Source organism: Ips typographus, linkage group LG2 (genome assembly GCF_016097725.1).
Source record: "Ips typographus isolate SLU linkage group LG2, UJ_Ityp_2.0, whole genome shotgun sequence".
NCBI lineage: Eukaryota > Metazoa > Arthropoda > Insecta > Coleoptera > Curculionidae > Ips > Ips typographus.
Genome location: NC_138423.1, coordinates 100,171 through 119,684, shown reverse-complemented (window position 1 = coordinate 119,684; position 19,514 = coordinate 100,171). Strand labels below are relative to the sequence as shown.

General features: G+C 34.2%; 4 protein-coding genes across 7 annotated transcripts in view; 1 reads left to right on the top strand and 3 right to left on the bottom strand.

The window, feature by feature from the left end:
• Positions 1–294: 294 nt before the first annotated feature.
• Positions 295–12,623, bottom strand: LOC145724099 (uncharacterized). Its single transcript, XM_081972204.1, has 4 exons — positions 12,322–12,623; positions 2,787–2,891; positions 2,566–2,682; positions 295–715 (listed from the first exon to the last, which is right to left on the bottom strand). The coding sequence occupies exons 1-4, from the start codon at positions 12,473–12,475 to the stop codon at positions 480–482; spliced, it is 612 nt and encodes a 203-aa protein (XP_081828330.1). The 5' UTR covers positions 12,476–12,623; the 3' UTR covers positions 295–479.
• Positions 3,747–15,730, top strand: LOC145724100 (uncharacterized). 3 transcript variants are annotated; one of them, XR_014176920.1, is made up of 4 exons: positions 3,747–4,306; positions 4,437–4,566; positions 15,291–15,362; positions 15,429–15,730. XR_014176920.1 is itself a non-coding variant. In XM_081972205.1 (3 exons), exons 1-3 carry the CDS (start codon positions 14,861–14,863, stop codon positions 15,578–15,580), a joined length of 312 nt encoding a protein of 103 aa, XP_081828331.1. In that variant the 5' UTR covers positions 13,458–14,860; the 3' UTR covers positions 15,581–15,730. The 3 variants fall into 3 exon arrangements, 1 of the variants encoding a protein (XP_081828331.1); XR_014176919.1 differs by lacking the exons at positions 15,291–15,362; positions 15,429–15,730 and adding exons at positions 6,349–11,384; positions 11,447–11,769; XM_081972205.1 differs by lacking the exons at positions 3,747–4,306; positions 4,437–4,566 and adding an exon at positions 13,458–14,948.
• On the bottom strand, positions 15,675–19,165 carry LOC145724089 (testis-specific serine/threonine-protein kinase 3-like). Its single transcript, XM_081972189.1, has 6 exons — positions 18,899–19,165; positions 18,670–18,839; positions 18,201–18,350; positions 16,252–16,525; positions 16,010–16,198; positions 15,675–15,958 (listed from the first exon to the last, which is right to left on the bottom strand). The coding sequence occupies exons 1-6, from the start codon at positions 19,058–19,060 to the stop codon at positions 15,746–15,748; spliced, it is 1,158 nt and encodes a 385-aa protein (XP_081828315.1). The 5' UTR covers positions 19,061–19,165; the 3' UTR covers positions 15,675–15,745.
• The window catches only part of LOC145724074 (neuroligin-1-like), a 33,801-nt gene continuing 33,192 nt past the window's right edge, over positions 18,906–19,514 (bottom strand). For both annotated transcript variants that reach the window (XM_081972164.1, XM_081972165.1), the window contains exon 14: positions 18,906–19,043. The gene's annotated coding sequence lies outside the window, so the exon portion shown is untranslated. The remainder of the gene's footprint in view (positions 19,044–19,514) is intronic.

Here is a 19,514-nt window from a genome sequence, read left to right as displayed (position 1 = left end):
AGCTGGTGTCTTTTTGCTAATATAATAAGGCCTTCCCTTTTCTTTAATTTCTGAAGTTAAAATTTTTTTCTTGCTCATATACCTAAGCTTTCTTTTTCGGCCTTGATTCCAAAAAAAAATCTAGGTATCTATTTTAGAAAAACCTTTATTTTTTAAACTAACAATTTGTCAAATTGAAAGGAGTAATGTAAGGCTTATATTTTACTGTAACCACTCCAAGTATTAAGTTCAGTTGCCATTGAATTTGTTCCCTTCTAATATCTTGGATTAGATACAAAAAAAGTAAAACAAAAATTTGACGGATTTTACAATATATTTGTGGTCACATTTGTTTAGAACCTACATACATTAAAGTCATACAAATCATGTAAATCTTGAAATAAAATCTGTACACTATACAGGACTATATAATACTAGGTAGTTTATAAAAATAAACGATTAGATCCTCCAAACATTAGGTTACAACTCTCCCATTATATTTAGTAAAATGTGGGGTTGTAGGGCGCTTGTTTCTTGTAAGCTTCTCCCAAAGGCGGAATGAGGGTGTGCAAATAAGGGTTGAAGGGTTCCTGCTGTAAGTAGGCTTCATTTACATACCCTTCATTGCTATTATTGTTATTGTTTGATGGGGTGTTGTTGTCGTATCTGGTTAGCAGGCTCAAGTCTTTTAATATCACATAATCTGCCCTTACTTCCACTTCTCTAGATGCATAATCTAGAAAATTGATTAATTCTTAATCTTTATAGTTTGAAGATTTTATTATCTTTTAATTGCAAACATTAATGCGATTAGAACAAATCAGATTTTTTCTCGACATGTATGTTTGGCTAGATAAGAATTGGACTTCCTTAATTGTTACAATTTGTTACAACACAAATTCGTGTCTAATATATAAGTATGGGTATCTCAAACAGATACAGAGTTGGATATACTCGTATTATGGCAAAATTGCGCAGTTTTGGAATTTAATAAGGCTTTTGCTGAAATCTGTCAACGAGAAAAAAAATACAGAATGTTGAAATTGTTTCCCAGGGATTCAAAGATCTTGTCTTACTCTTCGGGAAATAACTCCCTTCTGACGCCCTTGAGGGCAAAATGTTTTCGAAATAAAAACTGCTATGTAGCCAAGTTACGGGGGATTTAAGTTCCGTAAGTAGACATTTAGACACTTTGTGCTCACTAAACATTCCTAAGCAAATTAATTCCTTCTGAGACCCTTACGAAGAAAATGTCTCTCTAATGTTTGGGAAGATAATTAGATTAGCTACAATTTATGTCAACATCAATTGCCAATGGGCCTATCCCATATATCATAAATTTTTGTTTTAATGACTGGAATCGAAAGAATAGGAGCAAAAAACTAATTTTTCATATTCTTGAGGAAAAAATTATGGTCGTAAATGTTCCTACATTAGTTTGAATTTGTCCATTAAATTTAAAAGATCTGTTTTGGCGCGCATGTGACGTACGTAATTCTGGGCGATTTTATTGGCTGTTGCACGCCATCTGTTTCACTTCTTGTCGCTGATTGGTTGATAGTGTAGTACGTCACCGGCGGCGGGCGTTTAAAACATGATATTAATGTAGTTTTTATCATCATTTTTTTTCTATTTAGACTTAATATTTTTGAAAACAAAAAAATACGGGTATAATATTTTCAATCCGTCTTTGTAGTTATGAAATAAAAAAAAATTGTGGGACAGGCCCATTGCAACTACGCTGGTTTAATAATTGAAAAATCATTTTCAATTATTGTTTTTGAAGAGTAACTCAGTTATAGTAGTTCAATTGTTTACTTGAAAGAATTGAAGTTGGTTTTTCTGTTAACTTTAACATTAACATTACTTAATCCAACTATGAACAGCTTTTTCTGAAGTAATAGACATTTTTGAAATTTGATGTTTCACCTATACGTTTTGAATGCATAATACCTTGGAAACGGTGTCTAATATGTATAGGTGTGGTAAATCCAAAACCGACCATAGGAAAACCGTGTAACGGACAGAGAAACGTACATTATTGCATGCGCGGGATCAATCCAATACATTTTGTCGACGGTATTGGATTTTGGCAACAGCGTACTGAAAATATGGCCTACTTGGTATTTTTTTCGTTTTCTGTCTTTGTCCCACGCATGCAATTATCTACGTTTCTCTGTCAGTTACACGGTTTTCCTATGGTCGGTTTTGGATTTACCACACCTGTATGTATAATTTAACCAACTCTGTTTCTCTTACCGTTTGCGAGATACCCATATTAATACACAAATGTGTGACACCTTGTATGTTGCAGGAATTCAGGCATATTTTAGGGTAATTATTTCCTGAAATGGTATTAAAATATTAAGTGTTGAGAGTTTTTTTGGTACAAAAATACCTACTGCATCCCAAACAAAGGACAATAAACTTATCAATAGTGATCCTAAACAAATTCCTCGCAAAACAAATCAGATTGTGCCATTTCTTATCAGCGCCAGCGGGATTAACATCATGTGGTTATAAAATTATTTTAATCCCGAGGAATTTTGCGATTTCTGAGATTAACATTCTTAACAGCAAACTTACCAAAATCAGCTGGAAGTACGGAAAAGGGCACTAAATATATTTGGCTTTTCGTTGATAAGCTGGAAACGCTTCTTTCGTACCTCCTAGTCACATCCTGAGGCGTTCTCAAAGAAACTTCTAAAAAAATCACAATTTTAACGAAAAAATAGTGATGACGTAATAAAAGTATTATCCAATGAGCAGTGAGATGTAAAGCTTTGAAAATATAATGGTAAACCCACCTGGATTTATAGGAATACTGTACACAGCCGATGTCGACGTTACCGTAGAACTTGATGCATATTGTTGTTTTCTCCGTAACTTTCTACTTCTTTGTTGACATTTACCTGAAATAGAAATACATAGTTTTATTGGTATCAAGTAAAATGAAATAAAAATAAAATATAATTTTTTTATGTTAAAATACCAACACAGTAGTGTGGCTAAGAATAGTACCAACAAATTCCACATTTTTTATCATTTTAGTTTCCGCCGTCGGTACACAGAATAAATATACCTATAAGATATCAGTACCTCAAAGTGATATTTTTTAAATTTCTCCTGTAACTTAAAAACAAAAAGTAATTTCTAAACTTTTTTATTGATATTATTTAACTGTTTGCTGTGTACTCTTCCTTATTGGTAACTTTCAGTTTACCAATAAAGGTAATGGGTGTTTTACTGTAGCTCAAAGTGAGCCATTTAATGTATCATTACCATTTTAGTCGAAAAAACAAAATGAAAAAAAGTAGTTAAAATTGTTTCGCATTGCTTATTGAGCTGACTTATATAAATTATAAACACCCCATGTTTATTTTACATTCTTTGCTATTTTAGGCTACACCCCTACCATATCACCTTACACCAAGGCTTTACTCCTCCAGATTTCGACCGAAGGATGGGTTTTTGTCACTGGCTATTAAACATGGTAGCAGAAAATCCTCAATTCCTTTTGAATGTGTTGTGGACTGACGAAGCCACCTTCGGTAGCGATGGGCAATTAAACACACATAATACACACTTTTGGGCCCGAAATAATCCGCGCTGGCTTGAAGAAGTCCAGCAACAGAGGAGATACAGTGTAAACGTTTGGTGTGGCATAATGGGCCTGTCCCACAATTTATTTTTATTTCATAACTACAAAAACGGATTGAAAATATTATACCTGTATTTTTTTGTTTTCAAAAATATTAAGTCTAAATAGAAAAAAAATGATGATAAAAACTACATTAATCTCATGTTTAAAACGCCCGCCGCCGGTGACGTACTACACTATCAACCAATCAGCGACAAGAAGTGAAACAGTTGGCGTCCAACAGCCAATAAAATCGCCCAGAATTACGTACGTCACATGCGCGCCAAAACAGATCTTTTAAATTTAATGGACAAATTCAAACTAATGTAGGAACATTTACGACCATAATTTTTTCTTCAAGAATATGAAAAATTAGTTTTTTGATCCTATTCTTTCGATTCCAGTCATTAAAACAAAAATTTATAATATGTGGGATAGGCCCATTGGAGGGCGGGTTGTTGGTCCATTTATTTTGGACGGCGCATTAAATGGTCGAACATACCTAGATTTCTTAGAAAATGTTCTTCCAATTTTAATGGAAGATATTCCGCTGGACGTCCGCCAAAATATGTTTTTCCAACATGATGGTTGTCCCGCCCATTATGCCCTTGCTGTTCGCCAGAATTTAGGTGCTACCTTCCCTGACCGTTGGATCGGAAGAGGAAGCCTGTTCCCTTGGCCTCCAAGGCAAGTTTTTGTAATGTGATTCGCTATACAAATACTTAAGTATTTAACACAAGAATCTTTAGATGTTGCCTTTTGGAATGATTCTGTTTTTTAAATTGCGCACATATTAAAACTTAATGAATATTTGTAGGTCTCCCGATTTAACCTGCCTTGATTTTTATCTCTGGGGAAGGATTAAGGATATAGTCTTTGCAACAAGGTCAACTTCCCGCGAGGATATGATTGCAAGAATTAGAAATGCCATCTTGAACATCCCAAGAGTAAGTAAGAATTCCAAGAGTAATATTAAAGTGACTTAATAAGTTCAGGATGCGTTTAGTCCCTTTGGAGCAACATGAATGTTCTGATGATATATATTTTTTTATCTACTCCTAGCATGGTAATCATTCATTACATAGCTCATTTTGAGTTACGTAATGAGCGATTTTACCGCACTAGTGCGATAAAACAACTTTAAATGAAAATTTCTGCTGTAATTGTTTATTGAATTTAAACATAACTTTGATACATTTTTTCATATTTCTCCTTTGACTTGGCAGGCAACAAGCCAGATACCACGTTTGCGGCAGCTTCTTCAATATCTGACGGAAGTTCTTCAGACATGTTCATAACGAAATGCACTTTTAAAAATTTGTGACTGACACTGTTAAATTGTCGCTTAAGTGATATGTGGGAACATGGTGGAAACAAATGGCCACCATAGCAACAACACCAAAACAGTACAGCGTAGATGACAAGATTTAAGGGTAACAAACTACCCGTAGCAAGCATATACGAGACGTTCCTAAATAGTTCACATTGCACAAAATATGAATTTTTTTCTTACTTTACGCTGCTTCTGATGGTCGTAGATAAAATGTTGTACATCACCCGTGGGGTATGGCAAATTAACGTACTCGTGTGATCACCACAACTCGGTCTACGACCTCGTCGTGGCAACACTCCCACTCGTGACTATAAAAATGCTCATACCCCACTAGTAATGTAAATAACTATTAAATAATGCCTAAATGAATTCTATTTAGACTCACAATTGCCCCTTTAACATCTTATTCATTTTGAAGCTAAATATTAAATAGTTTTAGAACATTTACCGCGCGATTTGGTCTTCAAATATCCATTAATCTAATTTTTCCAAAATTTGAGGTTAGGATCGAGATTTTGAAAAACGGTTTTTCCTGGCCTATTTGGATGTTATTTGACTACTTTTTCATAAAGAAAAGTCATATCATTTTATTTGATTTTTCTGATTTTTTTTTAGTATTTGGGTCATGGTGTCAAAACTAGCCCCCTGGCGGAGAAAGGTTCAACTAAAATAACTATATTTTGGTTGATTCTTATTGCTCAAATAATGCTCTTTTCAACGATACCAAATTTGTTAAAATCGGTCAAACCGTTAAAAAGTTAAAGCAGGTTATTGCAAAAACAATTGAACACCCCACACCATCTTTGTTTTTTAAATAACTGAAAATTTTATTTAACCAAAATTATAGATAAATTGGTTCTCTTTAAAAATGTGAAAAAAAACTTTTTAGTTTATTATGCGAAACTTAGAGAAAATGCAATTTTAATTGCTGGTGGTTATTTTTAGAACTTGAAAATATTTTCCAGCGATTCTTATTATATTATATATTTTCGGCCGCTAATAATATACCAGGTGTCCAAGAGCACCCTGGACATAGGAGATTAACATGGGAAAACGGTTTTGTTTTTTTTGCGTCTGTACGGTTGATTTGATTGAAAAATCGTATTAATGAAAGTTGTAGTACCTATCACGGACTAGTTTTCTGTACCGCTTATACAGTGCAGGTAAAAAGTTTAAATTTTCCCATTTTTGTTCGTTTTTTACGACGAAAGAGCTCAAGTTAGAGATCTGAAAAAAATACACAAAACTAGTCCGTGATAGGTACTACAATTTTCATTAATACGATTTTTCAATCAAATTAACTGTACAGGCGCAAAAAAAACAAAACCGTTTTCCCATGTTAATCTCCTATGTCCAGGGTGCTCTTGGACACCTGGTATAATAATTTTTTTAACAGCAAAGTCATACGACGAACGGTTCCCGAGATATGGCCGAGAAACAGTCTTATTGGGTCACCCGGTACAGTAAAGCCGTTAACATTGTGTGCGCTCCTTTTAAATTGCTATATTCTATCTCTGTTTTACTGGAGACTTGTAAAGATAGTCTAGATGGTGCATTTAATCTGCCAAAACAACGAAATAATAAAAAATAATTAAAAGATATCAAATTTTGTTTTCACATAGGTAGTTACAAACATTGCACTTTATTACTCCGATATAATACGTGTAATATATGTCATAAATCTTTTTTTATAATCATCTTAAAATATAATTGTTTACAGATATTATAATTAACGGTTAGATTTTTATTTTATTAACTATGGTACTAATCCTGCCATTTGCAGAGGTCATACTATAAGCTGAGTTTTGTTGAGTGTTGAGTGTGGTTCAAACTGGGATTTTTTTCCGTCTCTATTCTCCCATTCTAAACCCCACTTAACCTAAAATTTGGCTATTAGTATGACCACGCAATACCTCCTAGGAATAACATATTGACATAAAATGACAAAACATTTTTGAGGAACGTAATTTGGCATGCCGCTGCTATTATTAGAACCGTTGTTTAACAATTCGATCTTGAGAGTCTTACAGTTCAAATATTCTATTGTCGGCGGCACTAATGGGAGCGATGCACGTCATCAGTGAGTTTGACGTTTTGACAATGCATTCGTATCGCTTAGTGATTAGTTGCGACCTGTAGCGCTCTCTTTCTCACACGCTCTTCTTAACTGAATGCAATTCTGATACAAACGTGACCTTCTCGATCTCGACGTTTAACGAGTTGTGTGCGTTGTTGCCAGATTGCTAGTTGACCGTTTGCTGGTTTTGTTTTTGTTGTTGATAACTTGACTAAACTGCTTACAGAAAGACAAAAGAAAAACCTCAATATTGACTAATATTGTTATTCAAAATTCTCTGTTAAAAAACTGCGTCAACTTCTGTATAAGAAGTAAATAAAAACAAAATTTATGTAAAGTTCCGTTTTAATGAAAAAACTAAACATCTGGCAACGTGGCGCGTTAAACGTCAATGACGTACATCGGCCGATGTGTGTTGATTGACTAACTATAATGAGAGGTCAAAATCTGATATAACCTTGACCTTGTAATTTTAGCTCTGTGAAACGATATGGCTGACTTTCTGGAACAAAATGTCAATCTGAAGCCAAATTACAAGTTTTTTGTGCAAAATAATTGTCAAAACCTCAGTTTCAAGCTTAGTACATAGAGCTAATGGGTGCGTTCACCCAACGTTTTAGATTAAGTGAGTAAAAAATATTTTGCCAAAACATAAGCTTCTCATATTGCAAAATTGAGTTTTTGAAGCAAAATGACGGCTTTACCTAATTGGCCATTAAACTGTGAAACGTAACCTACAAAATGACGACAAAAATGTTCAATTACGGCACTGTCATTCAACTGTCAATTGTGATACTTTTTTCAGGGCTTTCCCGAGTGTTTTAAGCAGGTTTTACACTAAAGTTTGGCTTAAAACAAAAATTTTATGTCAAAATTACCTTCAAATGATTTTACGTTACGTGTTTTCCGAAATAGGACAGGTTCTAACTTCATCCAACTTGTAACTTGTTTTTGGCACATCTACAGGAGGTTTAAATATTTTATTTCTTCCGGGTCCCAAAAAGCTTCAATTAAAGCAAAAACAACAAATATCATTATGGTTCAAATTTGCTCGAAATAAGCCACTATCTTAATAGGTTTTGTCATGAGAACACTGAAAATACTTTGAAGCAAAAATGGACCACAATGATATCTTATTTGTTATTAAAGAACATTATTATGTAACAATGTTATTATTTATTACTCTTTATTAAAGATAATTTTTACATTTTTAACACATCTGCAGTGGTAAAGTGTCATATGTTAAAAATACCAAAATGATTACTTGTGACAGTTGCAAACAGTTTTGCCTTCCTAATTTTTAGGAGTATAACTTTTGCCACTTGGATCTTCCTATGATGACTTCTTTAGTTTTTTTTATATAATTAGTAATTACCTAGCAAATCTTGTTTTGCCAATTCAACGATTATTTAATAAATCTGTTGAAAAATTGAAACATTTTAATTTGATTTTCATACACGAGACGATGTTCTCTTTCACTATTTTATAATTTTTGTTACATTTTCTCAAATACATAAATCAGAAAAACATCACAACTTAGGTAGGTACTTCCTTCACTTACTTGTAGAACTAAAATGGATTTAATACATAAATTAGATTCAAAATGAAAGGTAATTAATCTTATACAGCTTATACTTATTAAGCTTGTATACCTATAGGGACTATCACAAGCAACTTTCTCTAAGTTTTGATTCTTTTTTTTTTAGTCAACTCATGCATTATTGACCTCATACTCCAATCACAAACAATTCCTTATATCTGCGTCAGGTGTTAACGATAAAACATCTTATAAAGACTTGTATATAAACACAAAATGATTGTAATTAATAACTAAAGTGACCATGAACGTGATAAAACTAAACAATTGATACGGTTACGGAATAGGACAATTTGACGTATTGGAGGCATCTCTTGACTTCGTTTTGCAGAAAAGGAAAGTAAATAAGTGTCCACTTACTGATAACTCCTTTATCAATCGGTATGTTGTATTTTTTTACCGTCAAATTGTTAAGTGATGAAATAAGCGATGATGTTTTAGATATGAAGTCGTGTGGGTTTGTTTCGTAAAGTTATTAGAAATTATTATAGCTAGTAATTTGCTAATTTATTTATATATAAGACGTGATTTTTTGCACGTAAATTCTTACGCAGTTTATGGAAAAATATATTGAAATTACTTGTCTTATAAAATTAGTGCAATAATGCTATAGTAAGGAAAACCTGCGGTTTTCTAATTAAGATAAATATTTAGTTATTTAGGCTGGGTTTAGCCTAGGTGAGTTTACTGGAAAAGTTCTTGCCACTACTAAATTTTCGAGTTGTTTTGCCTTTGGATATTTCAACTTTACTTGCTAAATAGTTTTAAAAAAAATGAGTCCAAGTGCCCTAGTACATGCTGCTGTAAAAAATGTTGCATGAATTTGCCAATAAGGTATGTAATAGTTCAATTATCACTAAAAAAAAAGAGAGAAAAACGAGTTTGGATAATAAGGTACAAGTACTTTAAGGGTATAGTATCCGAAACTTAAGCACTTTACTTTAAATCAGTTATTACAAGATAGTGAACGTTATTTTTGCACGGTTCATTTATATGCGGATGATACCCAGCTCATGTATGGCTTTTTGTGTTATGCGCTTGAAGGAATCATTAAAGAAAGATTTGGAAGATACACAGGGTGAGCCAAATTGGTGAAGCATGTTTGAGGATTATGTTTATCTTTAATTTTAATTTAATTTAATATTTATATACCTTACTTTCAACTTTACTTTCAATGCCAGAAACAGTAAATAATGCTGAATTATAGGTATAACATAAAACATTGTATGCACCACAGGCGTTAGAGAGAGTATAATGTCCATCAGGCCGAAACCTACCCCGGGAGCCTTCAGGACATTATGTTCTCTCTAAACCCCTTGTATATCACTTTTTTGGTACGAACAATATTTTGCTAAGTATGTGATGTCACTGGACACTTTGTCAGCGTTTGTTCTGAACGACTATTGGACATTTTAACATTGCTATAGTTTAAAATTGCATTACAAAAATAATTAATGAATTTTGTTTTACTTTAAAATCCAAATACTTGCATAAACTGCAAAAACAGACCTATTTGTCATATGAACCATAAAAAAAGATAAAACCATTATTTGGTTTGATTGAACACTTGACTTTGTGCTTCTGCATCTACGTATATAAATATACTTATGTATGTATGTATTTATCATGATATAGGCAAAGAATAGGGATGTATATAGGACTAATAAGAAGAGACAGTAAGACAGAGTGAATAAAATTAGAGAGAGAAAGATTGAAGACTCCCGTTTAAAGGGACTCGACAACTCCCACCCCAGCATTCAAGCATCTCTATGAGCAGCAATGCCAATTCTCTCTTTATTTCGTGACTTCAATGTTCCTCTTAACAAATCCTTTGCAAATTACATATGTTAGATTATACTATATTTAAATAGAACTATATAAGTAGTTATCATTAGAAAAATTAAATAATATTACGGTATATCTAATCCTAAAATGCCTAAAACAACGACATGGCAATAAAACATCCATATGATTGATTGAATGATATTTGTGAGTTGGCAACATCGCGTAAATCTGGGTTTTTGTTTCTTAATTTGTTTATTTGTAGTAAAGAATAAAGTTAGGACTTCGATTTTCAACTTGAAACGTATCGCACGTCTGTTTCGTGGGCGCCATTTTTGTCGCTAAGAAACCACGTTTCTTGAAACGGTGTTCAGAGAAATTTGAAGTTGACGACCGAATTCCGCAGCCGATCGAGTGGAAATGTGGGGCCTCTAAGTGGAAAAGTCGATTCCTAAAGGTCTACGGGGAATTGTCTTGTGCGGTGCACTTCCAGGAGGCGGAAAGGGTGAAAACCTAGGTCAAGACCACGTGGATGTGACAGTGATGGTTATAGTTTCCACGAGGAATGACTATATCTTTTATTCGGATCGTGCCCTTAATCGCTCTTAGACTTTTTTGTGTACACATATTAGTATTTTTTGTAAAATTCTGCAAGCGGGAGGGATGAGAGTTTCTCAGACGCACGCAAGTGCCTCTTCCGCGGAACTTTAGTAATCGTGTATCGCGTAATCGCGCTGTTAAACTGGCTGAACGTCTCATTGACGAGTGGCCATCGTAACCACAACACACACACAAAGAATAAAGTATGTAAAGAGACAAAGTAAGGTTAAATTTTCGGATTTTGTTAATTTTGTTTATAATGTAACAATATGCGATGCATATATAATAGCTGTAAGAACAACAATAAGAAATCTAGCTGTATTGGAGAAAAAACACAAAAAGTCAAATTTTTTCGATTGCCCAAAGATGAAACTAGGTAAGTGCATTATTACTTAGGCTACTAAAACTAAACAAAAGTAATATTTTTTATATTTACAGATGCACCCAATGGTTAGAAGCTTCAGGTCGTGGAGACCTTTTAAAACCAAATTTTGATTTCAGGCATAGTTATGAAACACTTAGAATTTGTAGTGATCATTTCGACAGTGATATGTATAACAATCCCTTTGAAAAAACAAAGTTGTTGTGTAGTGCTGTGCCTAAGACTTTCGTTTCATCCTCAGTCTCAACTAATTTATTTAGTAACCTGCAACATAGACTTGACCCAGAGCAGAATCAAGGAAGCAGTCTAAATCATATGGGTGTGTTGGAAGATATAATAACTTTTATTAGATGTAAAATAAAAAATAATTAATCGACAACGCTGTTTCACTGAATTAACTAACATGTTGACAACAGCGTTTGGGTCTCCGATTTAAAGAGCCAGGCGTTCAAGGTCATAGAAATGTTCGCCCAAAACATCAAAGAAATTATGCCGGCTGTCCGGTCTTATTACAGTATGTATAATATCTCTAGTCTTTGATATAGGTATGTATTTTTACAATGTTTTGTATTTAACAAGTTGAAACAAATAAGCGTCACACGAAAACCGTCAGCCAAGTCAATTATTATTAGTGATTAGGATTTGTAAGAAAGGTTCTAAACAGTGTAAATTGCTTAACCGCAATATTCAGATTTTTTTTACTTATTTTATGTCTGCCAGGTAAAAACCAATTCAAAAATGTACTGACAGAAATTCAGAATCCATTCTAATTAAAGTATTATTGACGTTTGGCAAGTTTATCAGCAAACACCATCAAACTATTTAACCTCGCAAGTAATCCAGATCATAATTTTTGCATTTATTACTACATTTCACCCACACACGTGACCAAAATATATGGCAATATTCTAAAAACTATCAAAATACTTACATAAACATGCTAATAGAACCGGCACCGTAACTAAACCAACAATAAGACAGATCCAAAACACGACATTCCGATCTACTGTCGTTGATGATGGCTGATCGCTGAAGTTCCGAATAAATCGGCTAGAACCATTATTTTGCACTACATCTACGTTCATTTCTATTACCGAGATCTAAATGACAATTATTATTGTGATCACACATAAGCGTGGACAAGACTCAAGAACTTATCGTACCATACGATAAGAGATAATAATTAAAAGTGGTAAAGGAACGCTAACTAAAATCTAATTAGAACCGTACACGAACTCGGCACTGCTTTTTCGCGAACATTAAACAATCATTTATAAATTCTGTTATCATTATCAATAAACAGATTGATGATGGTGTACGAGATAATAATCGAGCGTAGACGGTGTTTGATATCGTCTAATCTCGTGCTGTTGTTTACGAGATTTGCATATCTCTGATATCACCAAATGTATTTGAAAAAAATACACAAAAAATAGTAGAGTTTATAGTCTAATTTTTCTATGATTAGTTGAAATTACTTACTAAATGAGACCTTCTTCCATAATGGGTATTTATACTTGGATCTAAATTTATTATAGGCTAGTTTGCTTGGCTTACCCAAGGCATAAGAGAGCGAATGACAGTTCGGGCTTTTATAAGAAGCCTAAAAAAACTGTGATACAGAGCAAGCAAGTGTGACGGGGACATACAAGAGTACATCATGTAAGAAGCCGAATTTCAGAGCACAGGAATCGATAGTCTAGTCCAGGATATTCAAGAACCCAATCACACTGGAATTGGCAATTGGAAACTCGATTAAAGGTCTTTCGGAAGGAACTAATAGAAATGCTGGGTAGAGGAAGACAAATCAAAATGTTCACCCAAACCTTGGAATGCTGGAACTGCGAGGAAAAGAGGCACATTAGACCACAGTGCAAGTGTCTCCAAACCCAGAACCAGGAAAACTAAGAGTAGCCAGTTTTCAGGGTCAAAAACGGGCTAAGCAACACTGTCAAGCCCCACTAACGATCATCAAAGTAGCTCGGCGATAGCATGACAACACCAGCTTGATAGTAACTAGTAAGATTTGTAGACGAGGCTTGGTTTAGGAATCCATGAAGCTGAGGTCTTATCTTGGGCGACATATATTCCATCATGTAGTTTTCATAACTAACATAACAGACGATGTACTTTTGGGATTGGATCTCATGGAGCAACACAAATTCCAGTTGGACTTGAAAAATAGAGTGATCAAGACCAGATTGTTATGATAACACCCGAATAGAGTTCTTGAATAAGAAAGGTCACATTGCAAGAGGATGTCAAGTTACCAGCAATGTCAGAAACCATCCTGAAGACTCACCAGAAAGAGGAAGTCGACTCAAATCAACTTTAGCTAGTAGAACCAAGCTATAAAGAACAAGACGTCGCTGTGAAGAAGAAAGTGCTTGTGGCTCGAACCTTAGTTCGACAGAAGAACGGTGAAGGTTGTGAGAATGTGGCTGACTTGAAGAAAAGCGACCAAAGATTATAGAAAGGTAACGTCATGGCCAAATTTTAGCCAGTAATCAGTCAGTCCTCAGTGTTTAATAAATCTAGTGAAAAAGACGCATTTTACCTTGTCTAAACATGAAAAACGGATTTTTGGCCGTCTTATGCTAAACTACTTAGATGTGTTTGCCTTATACCAAACAGGAACAACTCATCCGGTGAGGCACACAAAATTGAAACCGGAGGCCATTCAATTGGTTCAACAAACAGAAGTGGAGAATCTGCTACAAGCTGTGGCAAATCTAGGCGTCATCGAGCCATCCATCAGACCTTTGAGCCTTCCTGTGGTACTTGTTACCAAGAAAGAAAGAACTACAATTTTGCGTGGACTACAGAAGACTTCGTTTCAAGTTCCGTGTGATTTATTACGTCTTAAATAAGTTTTAATGCTTTATTCCTTTGATTATAAGCGATTCGGTGCCTGCTATATAAGTTCGCGTACATGTTGAACGAACTATCTATACCTAATCTCATAGTTACCATAAGCTTAACGACACAAACGCCGGTAAACTTAAAAGTAAAAATCATAAATACGAGAATTGTGTAATCTAAATTATTCCCAGTACAACAAAAATTATGTATCACTTCTAAAACAATGCACAAAGATCTAAATTGCGACTTAACATATGATTTACAACCCAATTAAACGACACCCCACTTGTGACTGTATTGTGCCAGCAAAAATCGAGTTTACTCAACCTTAATGAACAATTTTTTTTTGTTCCAATTAAAGAACAGTGTTGTCATCCTTATTGCACAAATGACGAACACAATTGACGAACCCATCTAGTAAAATCTTGACTTATCGTTTTAATCCCTATTTACGCAAATTTACCGTACGTGAGTACCAATAAAAACGTATGGAGTACTTATAAAAGTAGAACAGACTTAGTAACTGGAAGTCAAACGACTTTTGCGAATTGTGACTGAAACTTCGGATTGTTTTGATTGGTTTTCTTTGTAAAAATAATTAGTTTTTCATGATTAGGCTCGAGTTACTTTGGGTACTAATTGCGTTGTTGTGCTTTGTGGCGATTATACTAGGCAGCGTCAAAATCTGTCAAATATGTAAGTGTTATTTTTATATCTATATATGCTATACAGCGGATCACGTGATGTGCCTGTTTTTATTTGTAAACGAACCAACTCGTGATCAACTGACAATTGACGTCACTTGATCGAAAACGGACAAGAAAGCAACATTTTTGTTACTAGTTGACAACATGGCATGAAACAAATTTGTCATAAAACTTAAAAATAAATTGTTATCAACAATATAGAAGAGGCAAAATGCCAATATTCCATGGATAGGGTAGATTTAAAAAGATATTTTAAATGTGCACTCATTCGAAAACTTTATTTTGTATTTTCCTCATTATCTCTGTTAATTTTAAAAATTCTGTGTTTTAGTAAACGACATATTTTTTCCCGAACAAAACTCACAATTTGTGTTCATTGACGAGGAGAGAGGCGAGATCTCAGGTGAGACCACAATCCTTAACTTAATACAAAGTTGTTTTAAACACTGAAACAATTTTTGATTGTTAGTAATTGATCGACTGCGTGACGTCATTAATACAGAAGAAACGGTAAAACAATCGTACAAGAACTTGGCACCTCCAGTCTATTCGGCTCTACCTAAAAGTCGTTCAGTTTCAACTTACGAATTACCACCACCGTATCCTGTTGATTATATTTAGTTTTATTGTAAAAGAGAAAATAAACAAAATTAGTGTTAAGAAGAGGGACAGAGTTACTTCCAGTTAAGAGTGGTGAATAATAATACATAACAAATACTTTAAAAATTTTGTATTAAAAAAATATAGATTGAAACATTTTAAAAACACGAACACAGTGATTGGTGGTTATTTTTTTGATTTTCCACTCGCGTTTCCTTTATCCGATTGGTCAGCGTCACTTTCCAGAGCTACTTCGGTTTTCAGGGCCTGCTCCTCATCGGTACTATCTCTGCGACTGCCTCGAGGACGAGCCTTTGCCTCCAACTGTTCTTTGGTGATTATATTAGGTGGTACTAAAGTGTCCGGGTCGACTGAGAGTCTTCTTTCATCCTCCGATTCCTGTTATTAACGTACAATAGATTAACTTATCAATGAATTGTGTTGGCATACCGAGGTGACTGAAGTCCTTTTATCCTTACTACTTCCAGCTTGTCCTTCATCGTGCAAAAACCAAGCGTCTTGCTTGATGCCACTGATTCGAATTCGACTTTTAAGTGGAGCCAATATTTTGTTGATCAAACTTTTGCAAGTGATACTCACTTTGGGTTCTTTTGGGTAAACCACTTTACTAGACACTTGCTACAGCACCGGTCAATCAACTTTTCAATAAATCAATTTGACTATTTGAGTACCTTAATCAGTTCCTTGTAGTTGCTGTCATCGAATGGTAGTCGTCCGAACACCATGGCAAACAACACGACACCCATCGACCAGATATCAGCAAATTGGGGTTGATAGGGAATACCACGTAGAATCTCAGGGGAGGCGTAGGCGTAGCTACCGCAAAAGGTGTCGCTTAATATTGGTTGGCCGTTTTTGGGTTTCATATGCCCACGGGCGAATCCAAAATCTGATAACTTGATGTTCCATCCATCGTCCATTAGCATGTTTTCACATTTTATGTCCCTGAAATGAAAAATAATTAGTTGTGTGTGCAATTTTCCAAAAAATGCTCTATAATTGGGTTATTTGAAAGATTCTGTATAGACACACGTTATAATACAAGAAAGCTAATGAATGGGGCTATCACGTGTCACGTTAACTGGACCAGGCTAAGTTGTACCGTTCGGCAGCTAGAAAGCGTCAAATTAGATTATATTTTTTTTTGGGGAAATTTTTATTGCATATCTCACTGAAATTTTTACTACGTAATCACCCCGATGGGAGGCAACTTTTACTAGATATGGCATTTTTCTGTACAGCGCACCGTTTGACCTTAAAAAATTAAAAAAAGAAAATTTCTGACTTTACAGGGAATAATACCCCATGGCTTTTTTCGAAAAATTTTTGAATTTTGAAAATTGTGCTTGACTGTTTAGATAGTTTTATGTTAATGGTAGAAAGGTGACGTGGAGTGTCATTTGTTAAACTGTAATTTTTTAGGGGTGCCACATCATAAAAACTGTTTTAAATTGCCATAATTTTAAAGTCATCTCCAAAACCGTGTCAATTAGAGCAAAATAGACGTCAGATTCGTGTTTCCCAGTTTGTAGTTTCGCCAGAGCGAAATTCAATATGGTCGCTGTTAGAATAGTAGGTCCAAATATCATCAAAATTTCGTCCACTTTTCCAAAAAATCGTCTATAACTCGCTTATTTGAAACATTCTGTCTAGAAACGCCATATGACAAAAAAAGGGTAATAAATAAGGCTACCACGTGACGTTGAGCGGAGAAGGGCTAAGTGGTACCGTTTGGCCGCTAGAGGTCATCAAAGTTAACTCCAGTTTTTTGTTGTTTTTCTTGAATATCAGCCTAAAGTTAGAGATCTGAAATTTTTACCACAAACGCACCTCGTTGGATGTCTGGTTCAACAAAAACAAAGCTTTTAAAATGACACGAAAATGTGACAGTGGCCGATACCAACTTTCTTATTTTAAATACAACCCCCTGTATATTATTAGTTTTTTGGATTTTTCAGAAAATTCTAGACATAATTCATGTACAATGTCCCATACCTATCTTCAACTGTTTAGGAAATATTAAGTGTTTTCAGATGTATTACAAAAATTAACATTAAAAAAAGAAAATTATTTTATTTCACAAATTCGCTACATCACACTCAATACTTATTTTCGTGGACATTTTGAACATCTCTTAAATTAAAATTAATGTTTTTTTGTTTTTTTTACATTATTTGTGAAATAAAATAATTTTCTTTTTTTAATGTTTTTTTTTAAAATTTTTGTGATACATCTGAAAACGCTTAATATTTCCGAAACAGTTGAAGATAGGTATGGGACATTGTAAATGAATTATGTCTAGAATTTTCTGAAGAATCCAAAAAACTAATAATATACAGGGGGTTGTATTTAAAATAAGACAGTTGGTATCGGCCACTGTCACATGACACACCCTATATATTTTTATTTATTTTTTTAAATGCGCATCTAAAAATACAAATCGACGTGTCCAAGCGTTTTTTCCAACACGCTCTCATTTATTCGTTAACGAATTTATTCCATTTGGCTGTTGTATGTATTTGTCCTTAGAAAGTATTATAACTAGTTGACAACGTGGTTAAGAATATAAAAGGAAATTTTAACTTTCAAAAATATACAGAGGGCAAAATAACAAAATTACCTGTGAACAACTCCTCTTTCATGACAATAATCAATGGCGGCCACTAGTTGTCTGAACCACTTTCTAGATCTGGTTTCGTCTATGTATTGGTCTTTTCTTATTATGTCTAGTAGGCTCCCATTATCCGCATATTCCATAATAATGTAGACCCTATAAAAGGGCATGGAAAAAATCAAGTGCGACAAACAGGTGTATGATCTAAAAACTTGAGCAAACCTTGCTTAGATGATACTGCCTCCTAAAGAAAATACCTAAAAAGTGATTTGATTTTTTTTTTCTAACAATCTAAAGGAGTTGAAGTTTGGAAAACAGTATACACCAAATTTTCTCCTGTATATTTAAAGAGAGCCTAGAAAAACGTCGTAAATGAGACGCCTTCTACTTTCAAGTAAATTTATGAAATACATACCTATATCTAAATTGCTTATTATCAAATTAAAGCTAATTAACTTTAAAGCTTCATATTTACCTGTGGGTAGTTTCAATGGCTTGCAAAAATCGTATCAAATTGGCATGCCTCAGTCCTTTTACCACCTCAATTTCCCTAGGCAAAAACTTCTTAAGGTAATCTGCGGGAGCTGAAAATTTGCTCACTATTTTTATGGCAACGTTACCTTCGTGCCTTTCGCTATGGGCCATCTGAGGGTAATTTCAAGTTAGAAGTAAGTCAATTTAAAGATGGTTGTGTGGTTCCTTACCCGCACAGTGGCGTAGGAACCAGTCCCAATCGTTTTTCCCAGGAAATATCCATGAGTCTCTAAAACAGTAAGTTTCTTGTCTTTTTGGTCGTTTCCAACTTGAGTGGCATGAGCAGTCTCAATAGTTGGTGGCTGATGAACACTACTAACAGGGGAAGGCATGTTTTAATGTTGTTGAACATGTTTTACTGGAAATTTTTCGATTCGTACATTGTCCCGAATTGAACTTTAAATTTTGATTAGTGCTACTGACAAGTTTGTTAATCATATGGATTGACGTCCAATTTGAGGTTTAGTGAATTGCCAGACTTTCTACTAACCTAAATAAATAAAGCAAAACAGTAATAACGATAAAAGTCTATTTGTATATGTTTAGTAAGGTGTTATGGTTAGCATGAGATAAATGAGTGGTTCAGGGGTCGCTGAAACTCCAAAAATCGCGGAGTTACAAAATGTTCAAAATTTGCATGCAATTTCAAAAAAAACTTTAAAATGTCGAATATGTCGGAAACAGTTAGAGTTACGGAAATTTTGCACGAAATGTTCAGAATGTAGCTACTAAATTCTAAAATTTAAAGAAAACATATAAAATTTGTTAGTCAGGAAAACCAACTGT

What these genes read in the sequence shown, in the direction of transcription:
- LOC145724099 (XM_081972204.1), bottom strand. Translation starts at nt 12,475, where the DNA reads ATGAACGTAGATGTAGTGCAAAATAATGGTTCTAGCCGATTTATTCGG. An exon ending in GGTTCTATTAGCATGTTTAT is followed by an intron (nt 2,892 to 12,321) that starts GTAAGTATTTTG and finishes TTTCTATTTCAG; the next exon opens with GTAAATGTCAACAAAGAAGT. An exon ending in CGTACTTCCAGCTGATTTTG is followed by an intron (nt 716 to 2,565) that starts GTAAGTTTGCTG and finishes TCAATTTTCTAG; the next exon opens with ATTATGCATCTAGAGAAGTG.
- LOC145724089 (XM_081972189.1), bottom strand. Translation starts at nt 19,060, where the DNA reads ATGCCTTCCCCTGTTAGTAGTGTTCATCAGCCACCAACTATTGAGACT. An exon ending in GTTCCTACGCCACTGTGCGG is followed by an intron (nt 18,840 to 18,898) that starts GTAAGGAACCAC and finishes AATTACCCTCAG; the next exon opens with ATGGCCCATAGCGAAAGGCA. An exon ending in AAAGGACTTCAGTCACCTCG is followed by an intron (nt 15,959 to 16,009) that starts GTATGCCAACAC and finishes CGTTAATAACAG; the next exon opens with GAATCGGAGGATGAAAGAAG.
- LOC145724100 (XM_081972205.1), top strand. Translation starts at nt 14,861, where the DNA reads ATGATTAGGCTCGAGTTACTTTGGGTACTAATTGCGTTGTTGTGCTTT. An exon ending in CGTCAAAATCTGTCAAATAT is followed by an intron (nt 14,949 to 15,290) that starts GTAAGTGTTATT and finishes TCTGTGTTTTAG; the next exon opens with TAAACGACATATTTTTTCCC. An exon ending in GGAGAGAGGCGAGATCTCAG is followed by an intron (nt 15,363 to 15,428) that starts GTGAGACCACAA and finishes TTTGATTGTTAG; the next exon opens with TAATTGATCGACTGCGTGAC.